Consider the following 22,385-nt stretch of genomic DNA (forward strand, 5'->3'; position numbering starts at 1 on the left):
CGACTGCTTATCTGACCTTCCAACCCGGGAAGGACAAACCAGCCCAATACAGGTTAGGTCACATACCTCCGAAAATGCATTTCTCGTGGGTTTCCTCACGATGTTTTCCTTCACCGCTGAGCACGTGATAATCATTTATGATCCAAACAAATTCGAAAACAAATTCGACTTCGAAACAAATCATAGGAACCTGCGACCTATTATAATATATTAGTAAAAATACATTTATTTACTTATACTTAAGAGTTAGGTAAACAATGTAATAATGAGAGTTTGAATTAGGTAATTCCACGCAGACGAAGTCGAGGACGGAATGCCAGTCCCTTATAAGAGATAGTGAGAAGCTCAATGACGTGTTGAATTGCCATTAAGGCACCAACTTCATCTAGTTGTTTTAAAAAAGTTTGTGCATTTACCATCTAAAACTTTGCTAGAAAAGCGAGAGTTACATGCTGCCGCTATTGATGGACAAGCTGGCAGATCAATGTCTACAGCATTCTCCAATTACTTTTTATTTTGTTTTGCTCGATCGCAAATTGAGTATCGAGCAAGTTTCTCTAGACTGCTCTACTCGTTTTCTTTTTACGGAACAAAGTAAAAACGCTCGATTGCTATAAATATAGTTGAGAATGTCAAGCATCTAGAACCCGCGACGTACTACGAGTAGTTTAGCAGGGCAATAAATTCAAGAACGAACGCTAACGGTTCTTGCATAAGCCAATAACAAGGCCACGGCTATGCTAGGAGCGAGTGAGTGCACTCATTGTGACGTTTCCGAAGCAATTCTATATACAGACACAATTGGATGCAACTACTTTCGAGTCCATCACGCGAATTTTGCTGCAGATGAAATGCAAGTGTTTGTTTAGCAAGAAATGTACGGCTTATGAATGCGTGGTAGGCAGAAATGTTTAGTAGAATTTCTGTGGTTACACGTGCCGACGCCCTCCTACGCCCCCTCTCCGATACTACACATTTCTAGTGAGTACTACAGGTAAACAAAACAAAAAGTTGTTATCGATAACCGATCAGGCCGATTTATGAATGCGATGCAGCGCTCTTTTGCGTTTTATTCGACGAAAAAGAAAGGCGCGGTGTGTTATTAAAAACAATATTATGTATAGGTAATGAGTAGGTATCAGAATTACAGAGATACTCGTATTGGTGCTGATTCTAGAACACACAATCTAATTTTATTCTAAGTCATACCTGTCATTTTCTTATCCGCCGAATAGGGGTAATCGACAGGCATAAAAATTATGGAACACATGCCAATTTCAGGCAGAACTTTAAAAAAAAAACCTTTCCAAAATTTTATATTGGCCAGTAACCCAGAATTAAATTGATAGCACACGTCAAACAGATTACATATGAACGAGATGCCTATTTTACGAGAGCGGGTTATTCATTCATATTAAAATTAATAGTTGTCAATCATCCGTCCCTTTTCTTTTTGGCGGATAAGAAAATGATATACTTAACTTAAAATAAAATGTGGAGATGTCTCCAGGAATCGGGATCGAAGCCATATTCAGTCATATAAAAAGCCAAAAGATTCATAATAATATGCACGTTTACTTTACTATATTTTGAACTTTAACATCTAATATAATATAATACTAATAATATTTAAATAGTCGTTTTCACTATTTGGAAAAAAATAATAAGCGTATCCATCCATATTATTAAAGTTATTAGTTCCGTTAAATCTGTCTCTATAGATATATTTTATATGAAACTAAATCTTAACGACGTTTTTTTTTCGACCCCACAGTTAAATAACGAATTTATCTTTAGTTACTTTTAATTAAATACAATACAAAAACGCTTTATTGCACATATAAACATTAAAAGTGATTGTTACCTCGAGACTTGGGTATAATAAATATTTTATAAGAGTAAATCGTCGTTAAAACCGATAGAGGATTATATACTTAAACATTATATAGGCGATAGTCTGATCACCGTCACAGTTTGGTTCACCATATCTATTTTAGGACCTCGTGTCAACAGTGACTATAGGTGTCTCCTAATTATCTGTAGGTATAGCTACCCCATAAGGGAATACGGGCGTCACTTTATGTATGTTACTATTACACAGAACGACTTGTTCGGTAAAATTTGTAATTATATTTCTATAAAGATAACATTTTAAAATAGCTTTGTGGCGGTTTACGCGCACGCATTCATTTAAACATTTATTGTAATAATTTTAATTATTTAATATATTTTTTTTATGTTATTGTTTTTGCTGGTTATCCACCTCATAACCCACACGATAGAAGAAGAAGAATTATTATTAAGTTCGTCATAAATATTCATAACGTTGTCATAATATTAACTTTTCTTTTTTCTTCTTAAAAAAGTAATAGGAAAATCAGTATATTATGACATTTAAAAATGGCGCTTACATAGTTTTCACTTTAAGGCGACCATATACGCAACAATATAAGTACCTATCAGGTATTTTACGTAGATATGTGCATTATAATTTGCAACGGAGAAACACAACAGACTCGTGTGCATATTTATTTAAACACACTACCTTGTGACGAGATGGCAAGGGCGAAAAACAGACAACGTAATAATGCTCAAGCATTTTACTAAAGGAAAATAAATAACACCATTGCTATTATATTTAACATACGACTGTACTTTTTATTTTATTCGATTCAATTTATATCAACATATAGGTACTGATAGGCCAAACTTGAGGAGCTCGGTGGCGCAGCGGTAAACGCGCTCGGTCTGCGATTGTTGAAGTTAAGCAACTTTCGCAAAGGCCGGTCATAGGATGGGTGACCACAAAAAAAAAGTTTTCATCTCGAGCTCCTCCGTGCTTCGGAAGGCACGTTAAGCCGTAGGTCCCGGCTGCATTAGCTAGCAGTCGTTAATAACCATCAATCCGCACTGGGCCCACGTGATGGTTTCAGGCCCGATCTCCCTATCCATCCATAGGGAAGGCCCGTGCCCCAGCAGTGGGGACGTTAATGGGCTGATGATGACGATGAGGCCAAACTTAGGTGATGACTGATGATGTGTGTGAAACTGATGTGGCCAGACACAAATGGGACTGGGCCAGACATGTTTGTCGCATGCACCCTGAGCGGTGGGCACGGATCGTCACGCATTGGGTGCCTCATGACGGGTACAAGTGTCGTTGTAGACCTCGAAAGAGATGGCGTGACGGCTTGGACGCTTGCCGGAGGGACTGGCCGGAATACGCACAGGACCGCGAAAAATGGAAAGAGGAAGGGGAGGCCTTTGCCCAGCAGTGGGATCTTGTAGGCTTGATTAGATTAGATTATTGTTACTTGTGATTTGAAAAGAAGTAAACACTAGTTTGGCTGTGTGCCTTTAAAATAAATTAAGGACGCAACGAGTACTGCGAACCATGACAATTATTGTGACAAACAACTTGCATCTACTCATAGTGTCGTATTTACTTAAGATAAATAATGATGCAATTGTTAGTGAAAGGTTACAATCATATAAGCACTAAGATACGAGTAGGTATACTACTTCGCTTTCTACGACATGCGATATTTTGCATTGTCTCAGTTCACACTGATATTAAGTAAAGAAGGAAAGAACAACTCTGTTAATCTATACACCCCGGACACTTCATATAAACAATCTCGTTTTACACATACACTGCACATTGACATTATCGTACACGCGCATCTGTGTGTGTGACGTCTGACATCATACGATTCAAATCTAAACTATGTGCGAGGGGGGGGTGAGGTAAACCTAGCACAGACGCTAGTGGGGAGCGGAGAGTTGCCGTTATATACGTAGTATTATTCCTTATTCTATGCCTATAGGAAACATCTTCTTTGCGAGTCAATAGCGATCGATACTATATTTTTACTCATCAATAGTTGGCCACGCTTCCGGCATTGTCAGTGGCTTCGTGAAGGTCTTTAATAGTGCAGGTGTTAGGGCACTTAGGGCAGCACAAAAGGTGAGCCATAGTTTGTGGTGATTCTCCACACTCGCACTCATCGCAACCATCATCCAGGTATCCCTACCTGCAGAGATTATCCTTGCAGCGGCCAACAACTAATCTTGGTGAATGTCTTTGACAAGGAATGAAGCTTAATTCTGGAATTAGTTACATTATTTCATTTCAATAAGTAAAATATAAATATTATACACCCTTTACATATATATTTTATATATGTAGAGGGTAGACAGATATGTCTGCCCGTAGAATATTATGGATCTACCTACTCCACTCCAATCTCATCAGTCATCCCGTGATCATGGCACTTGCAACAGTGTCGAAATATCGGGAGTCTCATATCCCGATTTAAACGTGGTAAGAACCCGTTATTATGAGTGTTTTAATTAAGTAAAATATAATTATATTAATGTCACGTATCTAATTATAGATATCAAGTTCACTTTCAAGTCAACATAAAACAACGCTGCCTACCTACGCCTCACGGAGTTTTCTGTTGAGCAACGTGACTTTCAGATCAGTATTTTTATAGCTAATACACTTACCTATATCCAGCACAGTGACATCTATTTTTAAACACAGCGTCTTTAATTATGCCCAACCCGGACCTAGTTCTATTCTGGTTAGAATCTAGGATTTTTCCTATTTTTACCTACATCTTTTTTTTACATAACACTACAGTGCTTCTACGACAATCATCGCATCGAATACTTGCCTTCCGCCCAGCAGTACTCTGTCTGACGCAAGTGGGATGACGCCCAGAGTAGTCTATTTCAAAGCCGTACTAGGACTCCTGTCCTCCGCCTCTGAATAGTACTGACAGTTACTGCTGCCCTCTGTCAGGTTCTAGGTTACAGTCCCTGTGACTTGCCCCTTCCGTCCTGAATTAGCATTCGTTTGTATTTGGAAATAAGATCATTCCCGAGGGACATTAAAAAAAAATAGAATCACCTCCCAAAAATTGTGGAGTAGGGCATGAAGGAAACGATTATATTTCTTTACCTTTGTTTATAATAATAATAAGTAATAAAATTTTCTTTATTGGTGCAATAAACCCCTACAAAAAGAGATAAATAAGTAAATATAAAATGAAATAATAAGAGTGTAATAAAATACAACCCAGTCAAGTGGTTACCTAAAAGTTATTTTTGGTTCGAACTCAGATGGACCTTCAACCAATGTTTAAACATTGGACTAGGTAGATCTTCACAGATAGCTTTCAGGATACTATTGTTCGATTTTCGAAAACTTTCCCAAAAAGAACCTTTTTATTTTAAACGTTTTATAATTTTGTACGTTTTCCCTTATTCAAACAACCGACCGCCATTTCCCTGTCATTCATTCATTCCGCACTTGGCACTAACCTGTCAAACGGAGTGTAAATAGGTAGGTATAAATAAGAATTTATAAGCCGCCTTATGTGCCTGACTCAGCGTCCTAGCTTAGACTACTAGTACTATAAATACCTATATCTACAAAACTCACGCATACCGGAATCTCTATTGAGGTAGGCTGACATGACACAGATACACATGACATAAGAGGACACGGTTTAGTTACCATTGATGCTGGACAATGACCTGTCAGTGAGGCTACCAACCCAGCATGTTAACCAAAATGCGGTATTTTAGTAGACTTCTAATTTTAACTCATAGGATGACATGTGAATGAAACACCGTATTTTTTTCTTTTAGCACTTGTACCTGTTTTATTTGTCCTTTTCCCGATCTGAATTGTCATTTTTCTGCACTTATTCATGCACTGGTAAAGTCGTCTTAAAACTTGAATATATAAAACTTAAAACTTGAATAAAATATTTGAAAAAATATAGCGAAGAGAGATGAAAGCGTAAAAAATCGAATCAAGAAGTAAACGCTTTTGGTTAGGTATTTTGCTCCTCTAAGAGATTTCAGCGTAATTATTTACCTTACCTATCTACCTTATTTAAAAAATGACATCTATATGTCATCAGTTTTTGTCCAAAGATGAAAAGGAACACCACCGACAGAAGCCAAATATAATCATTAAGTGTTTTCGATCCAAAAAACTTGTTTATGTTTTGATTAAAGTCGTAGATACCGGTCCGGTGTGGGACTGGCTACGAGCACAGCTTCGAGCTAAAAACATGTATATAATTAAACTGACAGTGGAACTAATGTGCGACGTATTAATTGTTTGTCGCGGGCGGGGCGCCGGCGCAGTCTCACTCTCAGTTTGCAGTCAATCGTCGCGCGCGCATGCCGCTGCCGCCGTCGTAGTACAATTCGCGTGGAAATTGCTTCCGCGCAAAAACTTCGCTCGCACGTTCTACAACCCGCGAAAACTCAGACAACCTTGTTCTAGTGATAACCTGATACTCTCCAACTCTTAGTGCGATTTGTGCTGTGTTTTGCGCAAGTTTACAAGTGTTTGTGCATTGAGTTTTGTATCTTCCGGGATTTGCGGGAAAATTGTGATAACAAAACTTGGAAAATCTCCGGAAAAACTTTTCGGAAACTGGTAAGTACAACATTAAAAGGGAAACTAATTATTTATGTGGGTGCGTTCTTAATTCTAAATTATGCGGAAAGTTTACTAAGATTTGATATCTAGAATTCTAGAAACCATTTACAGCTATAATCTGTTACAACATAGGTAAGTGTGTAAGTAAATAACTATCGTATCGTAGACAGAGACTAATAAAGCTATCATCTATCTGTCTGGCTTGTTAGCGCACTCACACCCTATTATTTTGCACCTGACGTTTAAGTGTATTATTTTAGATTGATTCGCACCTACAAATAGTAATGTTTTGCGACAGTTTACAAGTATAAACCAGGTACTTATTACAATTAGAACTCTACTCATCCTAATTAGTATAATACTTCTGCCAATGCTAACTTTTTTTTAAGACGTCATTAGAATGGTCCGATAAACATACCTACTATACGTATGAAAAATACCATCACCTACTAATATATTTTTATACCTACTTCTTTTCTTCTATCGAGTGGGTGGATTACCAACCTCAGCAACTCTGGTGTCAGGGTTATTATTGAGCCGCCAAAGGCCCCTGACACGGCTCATGTAACGATTACTCACTTACATCAGAAAGTAGTAACCGGGACCAACGGCTTAACGTGCCTTCCGAAGCACGGATCATCTTTCGGACAATCAGGTGATCAGCCTGTAACGTCGTAACCAAACTGGGGATCACAAAGTGATTTTTGTGAAATGTCCCCACTTGGATTCGAACCTGAGACCTCCGGATCGTGAGCCCAACGCTCAACCACTGGACCACATACCCATATCAGAAAATTGCTGTTATATCAGTAAATATCAGTAAACTGTATATTGTGCCTACCGCAGTATTGCGGTCCGATCCGTATGGATTGTTTTACTTTCGAACAATCCGGTGATCAGCCTGTAATGTCCCAACCTGACTAGGGATCGTCAAGTATTTAAGTACGTAATTAATTTGCTTTTAGTTATTTTTTTTAATCATAAATCATAAACTGCCTATATACGTCCCACTGCTGGGCACAGGCCTCCCCTCAATCAACCGGAGGGGGGTATGGAGCATACTCCACCACGCTGCTCCACTGCGAGTTGGTGGAGGTGTTTTTACGGCTAATAGCCGGGACCAACGGCTTAACGTGCCCTCCGAAGCACGGAATCATCTTACTTTTTCGGACAATCAGGTGATTCAAGCCTGAAAAGTCCTTACCAAACAAAGGACAGTCTCACAAAGTGATTTCGACCATGTCCCCATCGGGAATCGAACCCGGACCTCCAGGTCGTGAGCCTAACGCTCTAACCACTAGACCACGGAGGCTGTTTTTTTTTAATAAATAAATAAATAAATATTTTTTCTCCCAGATTATTTTAACATCGTAAGTATGTAACGTAGTATGTAATGTAGTGTGTGTATGTGTTTGTATTTTGACATCGTGTCTTATAGGGAAGTCAAGGAATTGGCCTTTGATAGACTGGAAAGGAAAATGCTACACCGACAAGAGCGTGGCTCTTAAATTGATGATGAACTATGTAACACTAAATAATTTTTGACGTCACTTATTGTCGATTTGCCGCAAATGACATTAACTACTTAGCTGGATAAAATTTAAGATATCAAGCCCGAGGGTGCCCAGTTCGGCGTGAACCTTGGCTAGATAAATAGCCTCGGACACGTCCGCTTACCGTAGAGTAATGATGATGATCATTTAGAGCTGTCAAGGTTTTAGACAGTTCGCATCATTATCACCTGTACCGCGTAGTTGTTGCTGGCCTAAGTCATTAAGGTCAATAACAGGGAGACGCTGTACTAGGTGGTTTCCCTCCTTTTTGCTTCGTCGCAGTCGGATAAAAAGGCCACGTTGAGGCCATTCATCTAAAAAAGCGCACTTACGTTAATATGACTCCCTGTCGGCTTCAGGCCAACTTCCGTGGTCCAGTGGTTGAGCGTTGGACTCACGATCCGGAGGCCCCGGGTTCGAATCCCGGTGGGGAGATATCACACAAAATCACTTTGTGTTCCCTAGTTTGGTTAGGACATTACAGGCTGATCGCCTGATTGTCCGAAAAGTAAGATGATCCGTGCTTCGGAAGGCACGTTAAGCCGTTGGTCCCGGTTACTACTTACTGACGTAAGTATGTAGTCGTTATCTGGATCGTGTCAGGGGCCTTTGGCGGCTCAATAATAACCCTGACAACAGGGTTGATGAGGCTGGTATTCCACCTCACAACCCACACGATAAGAAGTATTACATATCCATCTATTTAAATATCAAAATAAGGAAAACTTTCGAATCGAATTTGAATTAATTTCGAAAATCGAATTAAGGAAAGCGTTTAGTAACTGACAGTGTATTTTCACTGGTGCCGATTCCGGCTAACACATATTTACTTAATTTTAACTAAAATTGACAGGCCTAAAACTAAAACTCGTAACTTTTTTTTAGGGTTCAGAAGCTCATAAGGAAAAACGGAACCCCTACTTCCTTGTCCGTCTGTCTGTCAATACCCTTTTTCTCGAGAATTCGTAAAGGTATTAATTTGATATTAACCCTTTCACGGGCAGAGACCATGGGTCATTGATGGTTCATAATAGATAGTATGACACCTTGGAATCGGAACGTCATTAGACGTTCTGCCCTTGAAAGTGTTAACCTATATTATATATAGTAAATAGTAGTAGTTGGATTTCGGAGCTCATTGCTTTTCAATAACACCAATAGAGTATTCTTCTACTCAAAGCGGCTTGCTTCTCAAACGGGGAGCGTCACGTGGTACGGTCACGAGCATTAATATGTATAAACTTTGGTACCATGTCACATTAACTTTTTTGATAAATTGAACTGTAAATCTCACTAAATGTCAAATATGTTAGTGCGACAGTCCTAAAGTGGGTACATTATATTGCTCATGACTGTACTCAGTTCATCTTGCGATGGATGTACCTCTGTCTATCCCAAATGAAAATAGTGTGAAATTATAATACATTGTTTATTTTACCATATTCTATTATATAAAAAAGGTTCAGTAAGTTTCAGTAAGACCGGGCGTGCGAGTATGAAACGATGAATGTGCAGGTGTTTATTCGTACATGAAGTTGCGAAGGTGAAGAGGCGAAGGTTGTTAGTACATTGACCAAATTGAGGATGTCCTTAGAAAGTTTAGTACGATTTACTCTGAACTGGCGTGCGTATTATGAAACTATTGATGAATGTGGAGAAAGCAAGAGAAGTATGTTAGGATCGCAGCAAATGCAATTCCATAGTCTCTGCTTACCCCAGAGGGAAATAGGCGTGAGTTTATGTATGTATGTATACATTATTGTTGCATAATGTTTCGGTATGTGGTTAACATTATTGTTGCATAATGTTTCGGTATAAGGATCTAATTATAAAAACCTACACAATTCATTCCCCATTCCGTCCTTGATACGTTTGTTTTGTCAAGATTGCAATATCAATCATAGACAAATTAAGCGAATTTCGTACGAACAAGGTCGGACAATAATTGAAATGAATAGCTACATTAATAAAAATGATCTTTGCTGTATTGCGACGAACTTATATGCTATTTGTTTGTTAATATTTTTGTTTTTGTTCAATCAACTATAATAACAAATGACTATTTACTGCCTGTAATTATATTATCAACAAGGGACGCTTTGTTCAAATAGATTAACACATTTTACAGCCTAATGAACGTTGTTTAAGTGAGTGAGTTTTTTGTAATGTTTTGTCTTTTCCGTCTTTTGTTATGAAATAGTAACTCAACACGATTATGTCTACAAAATATTTTTGTAGAAACCGTCTCAGAAGATTGAGTTTTCTTGTCTATTGAATTTTATTTTACATTCAGTTCTGCTTCTCGGTCGATGTGGTGTGGGTATGGGTCTCATATCCCGGTGGATGTACCTCTGACTACTCCAATTGGGGTATAGTCGTGAACTTATGTTAGTTTTGCTGGTTTTTTTTTAATAACCAGACCTGACAGATGGGCGGGGCTGAGGGTGCTCACCCGGTACACTGACATGCCTGAGGATTTAGAACTTCAGCTCAGGGCGTTGTCTGCGAGGATTAATTTTGAGAATCGGCCCCTGGTGGTACTATAGCCTATAAGCGCTGAAAGAGGGAAAACTTCGATCACGCCGGTATCGAGCCATCGAGGTCCTGAAGGTATGGTTGAACGGAATAGAAGTAAGAGGTTGGTAGGGCCAAGTGTGAGCAAATAGTTCACATACTTCAAGTTTGCACTCCACTCGTCCGCAATTTTTACGACCCACGGAACTCCGCGAAAATATATTGCATAACATACATACATAAACAGCCTATATACGTCCCACAGCTGGGCACAGGCCTCCCCTCAATCAACCGGAGGGGGTATGGAGCATACTCCACCACGCTGCTCCAATGCGGGTTGGTAAAAAAGGTGGTTTTGTATATTATAACCTGCAGGAAAATAAGTCATATACCGACTATCATGCAAGGAGATCCCCCCTTATCAAAGAAAAGCTAAAAACCTTTGGCTTTTATCAAAAAATACCTTTGCATGCAATATCTTACGAAAAGTAATGATAAAATTGCAGCCTATCACATAAAATATACATTGCCGGTAACGTGGCTATGGAATTTGAGAAGCAGTAGAGCTATCGTAGTTATCTGTTCGCAGGAGTAGTAGTAAAAGAGAGCGGGGTTGCGGGAACCGATTACGGGGGTTTTCATACAAAATGCGCGTTAGGCCTTTCCAACCTCTAAGTTGTGATGACTTTTGTTTGGTTGTCTGTCCCAGAATACCCTTGTATTCAATAATTCTATTTAAAACGGCTAGTAAATTTACACGTGGACGATTTTCCTCGTGAATAACTTTCTATGACATTCAAGAGCTTCAGTTTATTTTCGTACAGATATAAAAAGAAGTAGGTAAATAATTTTTGTTTGAATGGAGTAGGTAGGTACCTAAAATGTTTATCAAAAATAAACTATTTTGGAGTGCATGGTTTTATTTATTTGTGATAAAAACGATAAGTTGCAGATGTATAATGCATTAAAAACGCCCATTAGATATGAACATCGTTTCATATGTAACCCGGGGTTATCTATAAATTGGCTTTATTGTTACTCAAAATGTTATATCACCACTATGTACTCGTAACGGACTCCGTGATCCGTGGTCCCGGGTTCGAATCCCGGTGGGGACATATCACAACACTCACTTTGTGTTCCCTAGTTTGGTTAGGACATTACAGGCTGATCGCCTGATTGTCCAAAAGGTACTTTAACCCGTTTGTCCCGGTTACTACTTACTGATGTAAGTAAGTAGTCGTTACATGAGCCATGTCAGGGCCTTTGGCGGCTCAATAGTAACCCTAACACCAGGGTTGTTGCGGTTGGTAATTCACCTTACAACCCACACGATAGAAGAAGAGACTACTATGTTTATGTTGATTACCTCAACAATAAATAAATAAAACAAATTGTTCAACAGATTTTTGTACTTTCGGTGTGAAACCTGCCAGATGATTTGCATATAACATAACATAGCATCGCTCCTGTATCCCAAAAAAGAGGCATAGATGTATAAAATATATTTACCCACTCCTCGACAGCTATTATGTTTATGTCCCATGTGTCTCTGCTTACCCCGGTGGGAAATAGGCGTGAGTTTATGTATGTATGTGTGTATGTAATACAATTACCACTAATAACATTTAGTTATCCGAAAAAGTAAGATGATTCCGTGCTTCGGAGGGCACGTGAAGCTGTTGGTCCTGGCTATTAGCCGTAAAAACACTTCCACCAACCCGCATTGGAGCAGCGTGGTGGAGTATGCTCCATACCCCCTCCGGTTGTTTGAGGGGAGGCCTGTGCCCAGCAGTGGGACGTATATAGGCTGTTTATGTTTTATGTTATGTAACATTCAGTTAACCACGGTGTACCTCGAGTCTTTTTCTTAAAGTATAAAAAGGTTTCACCTCGGAAGCTAAAATAAAATGAGTTCTCTTGATAATGCTCTTAGTTGCAAATGAATCTTAACGGAAGATGTGGGTTTTCAACAGAATAGGCTCAAAATAGGACCGAAGTCAGCACAATAGATTTTTTAATGTTGTCTCTCTGGTTGCCCGACCAGTAACCGAACTTGTTACATTAAAAAAAAATGTCCTCGTACTATTGTTCTCAAACGCACGAATCGTTTGAGTAATCACAATGAAACAACAAAAGTATTGCATTATAGACTCTGGAGCAAATAAATACGCTATTCTATTCTTTAATAGACCTTTCACTTTTGTAACGAGAGAAAAAATGAGGTTTTTTTTTTCAGTGAACAATTAAACACAAAATTATAACTTCAGTTCGTACCTTTGAGATTTATTTATTTATAAAGGTACATACAACATTACAGTGTAATCCAATGCGCTGTATGACGAGAATAGAGAGATATTGTAACAGTTCACTGATTTTTTTTTTATATTATGGCAATGGGTCGCTTAGGAGTACAGTTCACTGATCATGATCGATCAGGCGTCGGAAGTCTAACTTCAGGTTTCTCAGGGTTACTACAACCACATAATACATATAGTATACACTACAAGAGAGAAAAAGAAGATATAGTGACTAAGATTGAGAAGGGAATGTTAGGTTGGTTTGGACAGGTAGAGCGGATGAAGGATAATAGAATTGCAAAAGCGGTACATAAAACGAAAGTTGATGGTAGCAGAGGAAGACCGAGAAGGACTTACGATGACCAAATTGGAGATGTCCTTAGAAAAGGTTTAATACGATCTACTCTGAACCGGCGTGCGTGTATGAAGCGATTGATGAATGTGGAGGAAGCAAGAGAAGTGTGTCAGGATCGAAGCAAATGGAATTCTATAGTCTCTGCTTACCCCGGTGGGAAATAGGCGTGAGTTTATGTATGTATGTATACACTACAAATCATCCCATCCATCAATATCCCCCTCTCTACATGTAGGTCTGTAGGAAATGTCTCAGACCAGAGTTGGGCAAAATTTATTCAAATCTATATGAAATGTATATTATTCAAATGTGTATAATACAGTCAGTGTACAAAAATGTGAATGTGTGTGTGTTATCCTTTTCTAAGCATCTTCAATAGAATCAGAACACAGTTTGTTAAATAAACTCGTGTTCATTTACTCTGTAAGAAAATTATCTAATCTAGCCTACAAGATCCCACTGCTGGGCAAAGGCCTCCCCCTCCTCCTTCCATTTTTCGCGGTCCTGTGCGTATTCCGGCCAGGCCCAAAAAATTATACTATTGTTTTTTTTTTTATTTTATAAAGACATTACGTAAGCATCTACACCATTAATTACATAATTGGAAACATTTGGCTAGTGTTCTGCTCGTTTATATTGAAAACATCTCTTAATTATTATTCAGAAAACTACTTCCTTGACTAATAAGTTTATTTGCTTTTTTTTTTCATTAAACAATCTCGGCGGATAATGGCTACTTTAATAGAATAGTACTTGCCCACCGTGAATAGACATACTTCCTGGTTGTTATTGATATCGTAATAACATAGATGTTTGTTCTGGGTCAGATCTTAATGTATTTTATGTTCTGGTTTCTACAAACATCGTTAGCAACTTGCCGTCCTTTGAGCAGAGTGCACAGGTCCATCGTAATGTCAAAATTACGGTTTGAGAAAATCCATACTTTAATAATTATAAATGCTAAAGTAACTCGTCATCTTTGGACTTCGTATCAACAGTGGCTGCAAGTTGTCTTTGATTACTTGTGGCTCTGCCCACCCCATTAGGGATTACGGGCGTGAGTTTATGTATGTATGTATGTATGTAACTCGTCTCTTTTCACGCTTAAACCGCTGAACCTGAAGTCGCCAGTAGGTACAGTTATGAGCAATATCATGTACCCACTTCAGAACCCTGTCGCACTATCATATTTGACATTTAATGAGACTTACGGTTTCATCTGTCAAAAAAGTTAATATGACATGGTTTCAAAGTGTATACATATTAGTGCTCGTGACCGTATGTCAGTATTCTACAGACTGCACTTCGGGGAGTGTGTCCGCGATCTACATGAGCTCATTCCACCATCCCCGTTTTATCTTCGGACTTCCAGACGTACCGGGTTCCATCCCTATTCGGTGGATATCCCAACTATTCGCAACAAAGCGCTTCGCATCATCCTTCATTATGCGCACTGCTAAGGAGTGGAATTCTCTGTCGTCTATTGTATTTCCAAATGCATATAACCCAAGTGCTTTCAAGGCCAGAGTGAACAGGCACCTTCTGGGCGAGCTCGCTCCATCTGAGGCCTCGTCAATGCCTTCGGGAAAGTCTGGGGCCAAGAGCAAACCCATGAAAGGTGAAAAAAGAACCGATTTAGATGGTAGTTTGGTATGGAGATAGTTTGAGACCAAGGGCAAACATATCCTGGAAATTAACCCCTAAAGGGGTGCAAAATAGGTGCCGCGATAACCAAGGTACACGGATGGAGTAGCATGCAGAAAGCTAGTGTTGAAATATTGCACAAAGCTTCCGTTTAGGTACATTGTTTCTATTTTCTTGATGTCCCAATGTCACTCGGCAATTATAGTATTTCCGAATGCGAATTTCCATGTTCAATCAATTTCGAAGCTATCAAATATTATTAGATTTAGATGGTAGTTCTACTTGTTGATTTGTTGTGATTCCTGCTATTCCATTATTATTCGTTTGTATTCGGAAATTGTTTTCGAAATTCAAAAGATGTATTTCATAACGAATTTCCCTCGCGGTACAATTTGCGGTACCGACTAGTTTTTTACGATTGACATTTAAGGGCTGCTATAATCACAAAAATCACTTTGTGATTCCTAGTTTGGTTACGACGTTACAGGCTGATCACCTGATTTTCCGAAAGTAAGATGATCCGTGCTTCGGAAGGCACGTTAAGCCGTTGGTCCCGGTTACTACTTACTGATGTAAGTAAGTAGTCGTTACATGAGCCATGTCAGGGGCCTTTGGCGGCTCAATAGTAACCCTGACACCAGGGTTGATGAGGCTGGTATTCCTCACAACCCACACGATAAGAAGAAGGGCTGCTATGAGGACAAATTAATGTACAATGTACAATTAATTAGTTACTTGTTTACAGACCCTAGCGCAGCGAACAATATAGAACTTGTTAGGTAAGGTTAGTGCGTCATGACAGGTGTACACTAATCGGTCTCTGTCATACTTGAACAAAAGAGGGAGAACAAAATGTCTAGCAGACATGTTGTCGCAGGTGCGCAGAATCTAAAATGTTGTTTTTAGATTTTTCGAATATTTTACTTCATTTTTGTCCGCACAGACGACTGCGTTTGCAACGTGACTGAAGTATTTTGGGAGTCGAACGTGACAAGCAACGGAAAATGAGTTTTAGTGCTTCTGTAACATAATTATCATAACATTAAGGTGTCTCTCAATCAGTAAGGAAATTTGATGTCCTTGTTTACACCAAGTTTCATTATGTTTAATTTTATTATTGTTTATATTTAAAGTTTCACGGCGCATTGGCGCCTCTGCACTGTAAAGTCGTGAAATGTAAAATAAAATAAATAAATAAAATTGAAAGTAGTCCAACAATGTAGGTCATCAACAATTTAAGAGCCACGCTCTTGTCGATGCAGCTTTTTCCATGCTACTTTTTTTAGGGAAAAATAGGGCAGTGGTAAGATTTCTCTTGCCTTCCGCCCCGCTGTACTCTGTCTGACGCAAGTGAGATGGCGCCCAGAGTAGTCTATTACAAAGCTATACTAGGACTCCTGTCCTCCGCCTCTGAATAGTACTGACAGTTACTGCTGCCCTCTGTCAGGTTCCAGGTTACAGTCCCTGTGACTTGCCCCTTCCGTCCTGCATTGCCGTACCGATGGCTCCTATCTTCGCCTCTGCAACCGTTGAGGTCTTCACCCGTATCCCTGGGCAAGGGTTCTACGTTATACCCCGTAGGTCTGGGTCCCTATTCGAACTCAGCCACTATCTCACTCCGGCCTACTGAAGTAGGAGGCGCCCACCCCCGCGGCAAGGACGCGAGGAAGGGCATCTACGAGGGGGTCTGACATCCTGAAGAAGAAGGTGTGCCGCAGCATACAGAAGGCGGAGTGTAAAACCATAACCTGTGGTCGCGATCCTCAGCAGTGAGGGAACGACGAAGAAGACGTAATGAACAGTGACAAGTTACCATTCAGCCATTCCAGGTGATAGAATGGTCCCTGTAACTGTCACTTCGCTGTACGTCAATCGTATAAAAAAAATACGTGCTTGACTTGCCTAACCGGGTCGACAAGCCGCGCGATAAATAGGTACCACATTTTTTTTTTCTGAGACCATGCATTGACCGGATATTTCGGTTTTGATTGTAGGCAGGTCCTGTATTCTTTTTTCTGTGCTCGACTTATGCGCACTGCTAAGGAGACACATGCATCCTTTATATTTATTTTTGGTTATAAATGATGACCCTTTTTATTACACTTAAGCAAAATTACATCTTCATCCTTTATTATTCTGATATAAATCAAGCCCATTAACGTCCCCACTGCCGGGGCACGGGCCTTCCCTATGGATGGATAGGAAGATCGGGCCTTAAACCATCACGCGGGCCCAGTGCGGATTGATGGTTATTAACGACTGCTAATGCAGCCGGGACCAACGGATTAACGTGCCTTCCGAAGCACGGAGGAGCTCGAGATGAAAACTTTTTTTTGTGGTCACCCATCCTATGACCGGCCTTTGCGAAAATTGTTTAACTTCAACAATCGCAGACCGAGCGCGTTTACCGCTGCGCCACCGAGCTCCTCAGCTGAGGTAGCAACATAATGTGATCCAAATATCAAGCAACAATTATTTTATATGCTTCCGCCATTAGATTGTATTTTTGGATAAATGTGTACCCAAGTAATGAGGAAATTGGTAATTATCACGTTCTAAAAAATCAAAAATCTGGACAGCGCCATCTATGTATATTATTTTTGAGAACGTAGCCCGGAAAGTACCTCATTACGGTTCAGTAAAATTATATTTAAACAATGGCAGACTTTGAACTGTTACTTTGTACAGATAGGTATTACATGACGTTACATAAATACTTTGCAGTGAAACTTTTACACAATAATCGTTAAACGGTTAGATCATTATGCATTGCATTTAACGGTTGTTCGTGTACGCGGTGGCGTCCGGAAGTCGGGTCGCACCTTTCCCTCAAAAATGTGCGAAGGGAGCGATGGCTGGCTTTCGCGTCAACTCGTGATCGGGTGCTGCGTATGTGGACAGGCCTGCTTCTGTCAGGGAGCTCATAAAACACTGTTTCTGTGATAAAGTCACATAAACTCTTTATGTTTCACTTTCCTTCCACCGACTGTAATTGGAATACCATTGTATTTAAGTCTATAAATTATGTAATACAAACTGGATTAAAAGAAAAGAAAGGAAAACATGAAACAGTAGGACTAGGGCCCTGTGCTGGGAGGTTTTCTGGCCACGTCTTTCCCTCAGCGTTACAGATTCCGATGTGGTAGTAGTTTTACAGCTAGTTACATAATATGTAATTTAATTATGTTTGACGTTCAAAAAGCGCTAACTTTGTAAGCCAATTTTGAAAAATAAATATATTTGAATTTTTTGAATTTTGAATTTTTGGTCGTGCAAATCCGGGATCGATACGCATAAACGCTTACATGTACATACGTATGTCGTGACCAGATCTTAGAATAGATCATATTTCATGAAATAGAATATTCTTCGTTTGCCACATCATGACGTAGTTTGGCCAGATCAATGAACACAAAACGCTTAACGATATGAGCAACTGCTCATATTATGCCTGACACCAGGGTTGATGGAGTTGGTAATCCACCTCACAATCCACACGATAGAAGAAGAGAAGAAGACTGCTCATATTATGCATGATTACTTCATGATATGGCCAAACGTTGGCAATCATATCGTAAAATTAGTAACATTATCCACCGGTAGTGGCGCTTGTGTCGATTATATTTAAAACTTGATTGATATTATAATCGATGAATCAATGTAATTGTACAATTTTCCATATCGATAGTATCGATTAGGTAAATAATTTTGAACCTATGAAATTAATCGACTATTCGCATTTTCATTACACCTCATAGCATGGACACCGTCTGCATAATGATATGGCCAAACGTTGATTGGAATATCATTAAACGTTGACGTTTCAACGATATGGTCAACTTAAGTTGGCTATTTCATGAAATGGTCGAACACATCATGAAATGATCAATTCTAAGATCTGACCACGACGTGTGTAAACTCACGTACGTAATCCTTAATGCCACAAACAATCATAAGGCAACTTGCAGCCAATTTTGATACAAACTCACAAGAAGAAAAAACCGTATGGGGACTGGTGATAAGCCCCACAGCCTCCGTGGTCCAGTGGCTGAGCGTGGGGCTCACTATCCGGAGGTCTCAGGTTCGGTTCCCGGCGGCGACACGTGTAACACTCATTTTGGGAGACTGTCGCTGGTTTGATCCGGACATTGCAGGCTTAAATCACCTGATTGTCCAAAAAATACGATATGTGCTTCGGAAGGCACGTTAAGTCGTTGGGCTGACTACTTGCTGTAGTGAATCCGTAGTCATTAGTTACATCATTGTCAGGGAACTATGAATGAATAACCCTGGCACCAGGTTGACGAGGTTGACCAACGATCTCACAACCCACACGATAGAAGATCATCGTGGAATTGACGCAATCCCTGTGTCGATTTTTAGCAGTGTGCGTTCAAATTGTTCATTAACTTCTCAAATAAGCTCACGACTTTATATATCCCAATGGGGTATTCAGAAGTCCATCCATGACAAGATGAACTAGGTACCCATAACTATGTAAAGTACTTATAAGAACGTAGTTATTCAATAGAAGTTTTCTAAAACATTGTTTGACCTTAAGGCCTTTGCCTCGAATCCCGCGGGTAGCGGGGTGGCGACGGCGGCGGGGGAGGGGGCCACGCAGAGCCGTTCTCCAAACCAGCGGACAGCGGTGGTGGCGAGGCGTAGTGTTGTGTCGATATTTGTTTTGCCTTATGTGTACAGTCATGAGCAATATCATGTACCCACTTTAGAACCCTGTCGCACTATCATATTTGACATTTAATGAGGCTTACGGTTTAAATCCCCACTGGAGCAGTCGAGCACCAACCCGCATTGGAGCAGCGTGGTGGAGTATGCTCCATATCCCCTCCAGTTGATTGAAGGGAGGCCTGTGCCCAGCAGTGGGACGTATATAGGCTGTTAATGTGTGTGTATGTGTGTGACGGTTTAAATTGACAAAAAAGTTAATGTGACATGGTTGCAAAGTGTATACATATTAGTACTCGTGACCTTACCATGTGCATAGATTGCTATAGTCAACAGATTTACAAACAAATTTGCCTATTCAGAATAAGACAATAATATCAGGTCAAACAAATGACTACAGAATAACTTGACACAGGTGCGCAGAAAAATAACAACTTTGCGAAATCTTGTATCGAACCATTTGCATATTTTGCATAAAATAATCATTTGTGCGTGGCGACATTGCGCTAAAAACTCATAATTGTTATGAAAAAAACCGGCTATAAACATGTTGGACGCCCTAAAAATGCATTGGCGGTGAATATCTCGACTGGAGCATAAATTTAGTAGTGCCTTGAATATTTTTTTATCGAATTTTGGAAGACCTATTCAACGATATTCAATATTGATAGGTGGGTTTAACTACTCCTTCCTGCAGTCATAGATCAAAGAATACATAACATAACATAAACTGCCTATATACGTCCCACTGCTGGGCACAGGCCTCCCCTCAATCAACCGGAGGGGGTATGGAGCATACTCCACCACGCTGCTCCACTGCGGGTTGGTGGAGGTGTTTTTACGGCTAACAGCCGGGACCAACGGCTTAACGTGCCCTCCGAAGCACGGAATCATCTTACTTTTTCGGACAATCAGGTGATTCAAGCCTGAAAAGTCCTTACCAAACAAAGGACAGTCTCACAAAGTGATTTCGACAATGTCCCCATCGGGAATCGAACCCGGACCTCCAGATCGTGAGCCTAACGCTCTAACCACTAGACCACGGAGGCTGTTAGAATACATACTGTGGTCTAAACTACGGCAGGCGAGTCAAAATAACTATAAATTATGTAATACAAACTGGATTAAAAGAAAAGAAAGGAAAACATGAAACAGTAGGACTAGGGCCCTGTGCTGGGAGGTTTTCTGGCCACGTCTTTCCCTCAGCGTTACAGATTCCGATGTGGTAGTAGTTTTACAGCTAGTTACATAATATGTAATTTAATTATGTTTGACGTTCAAAAAGCGCTAACTTTGTAAGCCAATTTTGAAAAATAAATATTTTTGAATTTTTTTTGAATTTTTTGAATTTTTGAAAAATCACTAGGTTAACCAGCGAAATAGTACGACTATATTCCGATATGGGGTAGTTGGATGTCATCCACCACACTTATCGAGCATTTCGTTAGACCAACATGATAAGTAGTGAGCAGTATCGCCATCTATAATTGTCGGTCGGTAGAAGAAGATGGTTGGTGGTTGAACGGTAAAACAAATGCCAAGCAATTGCACTTGCCACGAACCTGACATTTTCGCTTTCTCCACTCCCTTCACTCTTCACGTCATAATGATGATAAATGTTACTATAGATAGAGTCTTCGTGTATTGTATGCTGACCTTTAAAACATTCAATTTCATCATGGATGTCTACTAGCTAGGCCTGCTTTTTCCGACATAACATAACATAACATAAACTGCCTATACATATACGTCCCACTGCTGGGCACAGGCCTCCCCTCAATCAACCGGAGGGGGTATGGAGCATACTCCACCACGCTGCTCCACTGCGGGTTGGTGGAGGTGTTTTTACGGCTAATAGCCGGGACCAACGGCTTAACGTGCCCTCCGAAGCACGGAATCATCTTACTTTTTTGGACACTCAGGTGATTCAAGCCTGAAAAGTCCTTACCAAACAAAGGACAGTCTCACAAAGTGATTTCGACAATGTCCCCATCGGGAATCGAACCCGGACTTCCAGATCGTGAGCCTAACGCTCTAAACACTAGACTGTTTTTTTCCGACATTGACTTACTTTATTTGCTAGCACAGGGGGATTAAAGAGCACACATCGAAGCAATTCATGTAAAAAAGCAATATTGCTATTTGACATTTGTTTGCATTGCGCACTTACTTTTGTATGCGCAAATGTCAAATTGCAATATTGCTTTTTTAGATGAATTGCTTCGATGTGACCTTTTTATTTCCCACTGATCTCGAAAGATAAACATTTTTTTATGTTCTTTTTTAATATTTGAAATGACATTACAATGTCAATTATTTATTACAATTCAATACAAATAATATAAATATAATTGGGTATGTAAGGTATTTTTGAAGGTATTTTTATACATATTTTTAAATGAAACGTTATGCGATTATAAAAACGAATTTGAATATTTTTGCTTTTTATAAATAACATGCAGTTGTTATTTATTTATAATTTGTAAAAAAAAACCACCTAAAGAAGTCTAAATGACTTTATACCTTTGCCTTTGCTTAGTTGGTATAAAATTTTTAATATTGACATTTTCTTGGGGTAATGTGCCTAAACTGTGGGCGGACCTTACGCGTCGTATTTTAAATTGTACAAATAGTCATTGTTTATTTTCAGGTTTGACAAGCGGATGTCGCCGCGGGCGCATCGAGTTGCCCTCTCCATCTCCCGCCCGCCGCCGCTCCACTCATGAGGTGAGTGTTTGAGCTATAAACTTATCTAGATTTCATCCTCCATAGAGCAGGCTACATAAAACCGAAGTAGACCAGTTGGTAGAACGCTTGTTCGAATCCAGCACAGGGTTAAAACACGAAATTATCATGTTATG

At 39.7% G+C, this 22,385-nt stretch overlaps 2 protein-coding genes across 2 annotated transcripts in view; one reads left to right on the plus strand and one right to left on the minus strand.

Moving 5' to 3' along the window:
* Window positions 1–22,385, minus strand: part of LOC126369869 (arrestin homolog) — a 164,945-nt gene that overhangs the window by 110,594 nt on the left and 31,966 nt on the right. The window lies entirely within an intron of this gene.
* The window catches only part of LOC126368018 (uncharacterized), a 37,046-nt gene continuing 20,823 nt past the window's right edge, over window positions 6,163–22,385 (plus strand). The window contains exons 1-2 of the mRNA XM_050011908.1: window positions 6,163–6,466; window positions 22,175–22,251. Of these exons, the coding sequence (XP_049867865.1) occupies window positions 22,247–22,251 (5 nt within the window). The 5' untranslated portion in view covers window positions 6,163–6,466; window positions 22,175–22,246. The remainder of the gene's footprint in view (window positions 6,467–22,174; window positions 22,252–22,385) is intronic.

Source organism: Pectinophora gossypiella, chromosome 1 (genome assembly GCF_024362695.1).
Source record: "Pectinophora gossypiella chromosome 1, ilPecGoss1.1, whole genome shotgun sequence".
Classification (NCBI taxonomy): Eukaryota; Metazoa; Arthropoda; class Insecta; order Lepidoptera; family Gelechiidae; genus Pectinophora; species Pectinophora gossypiella.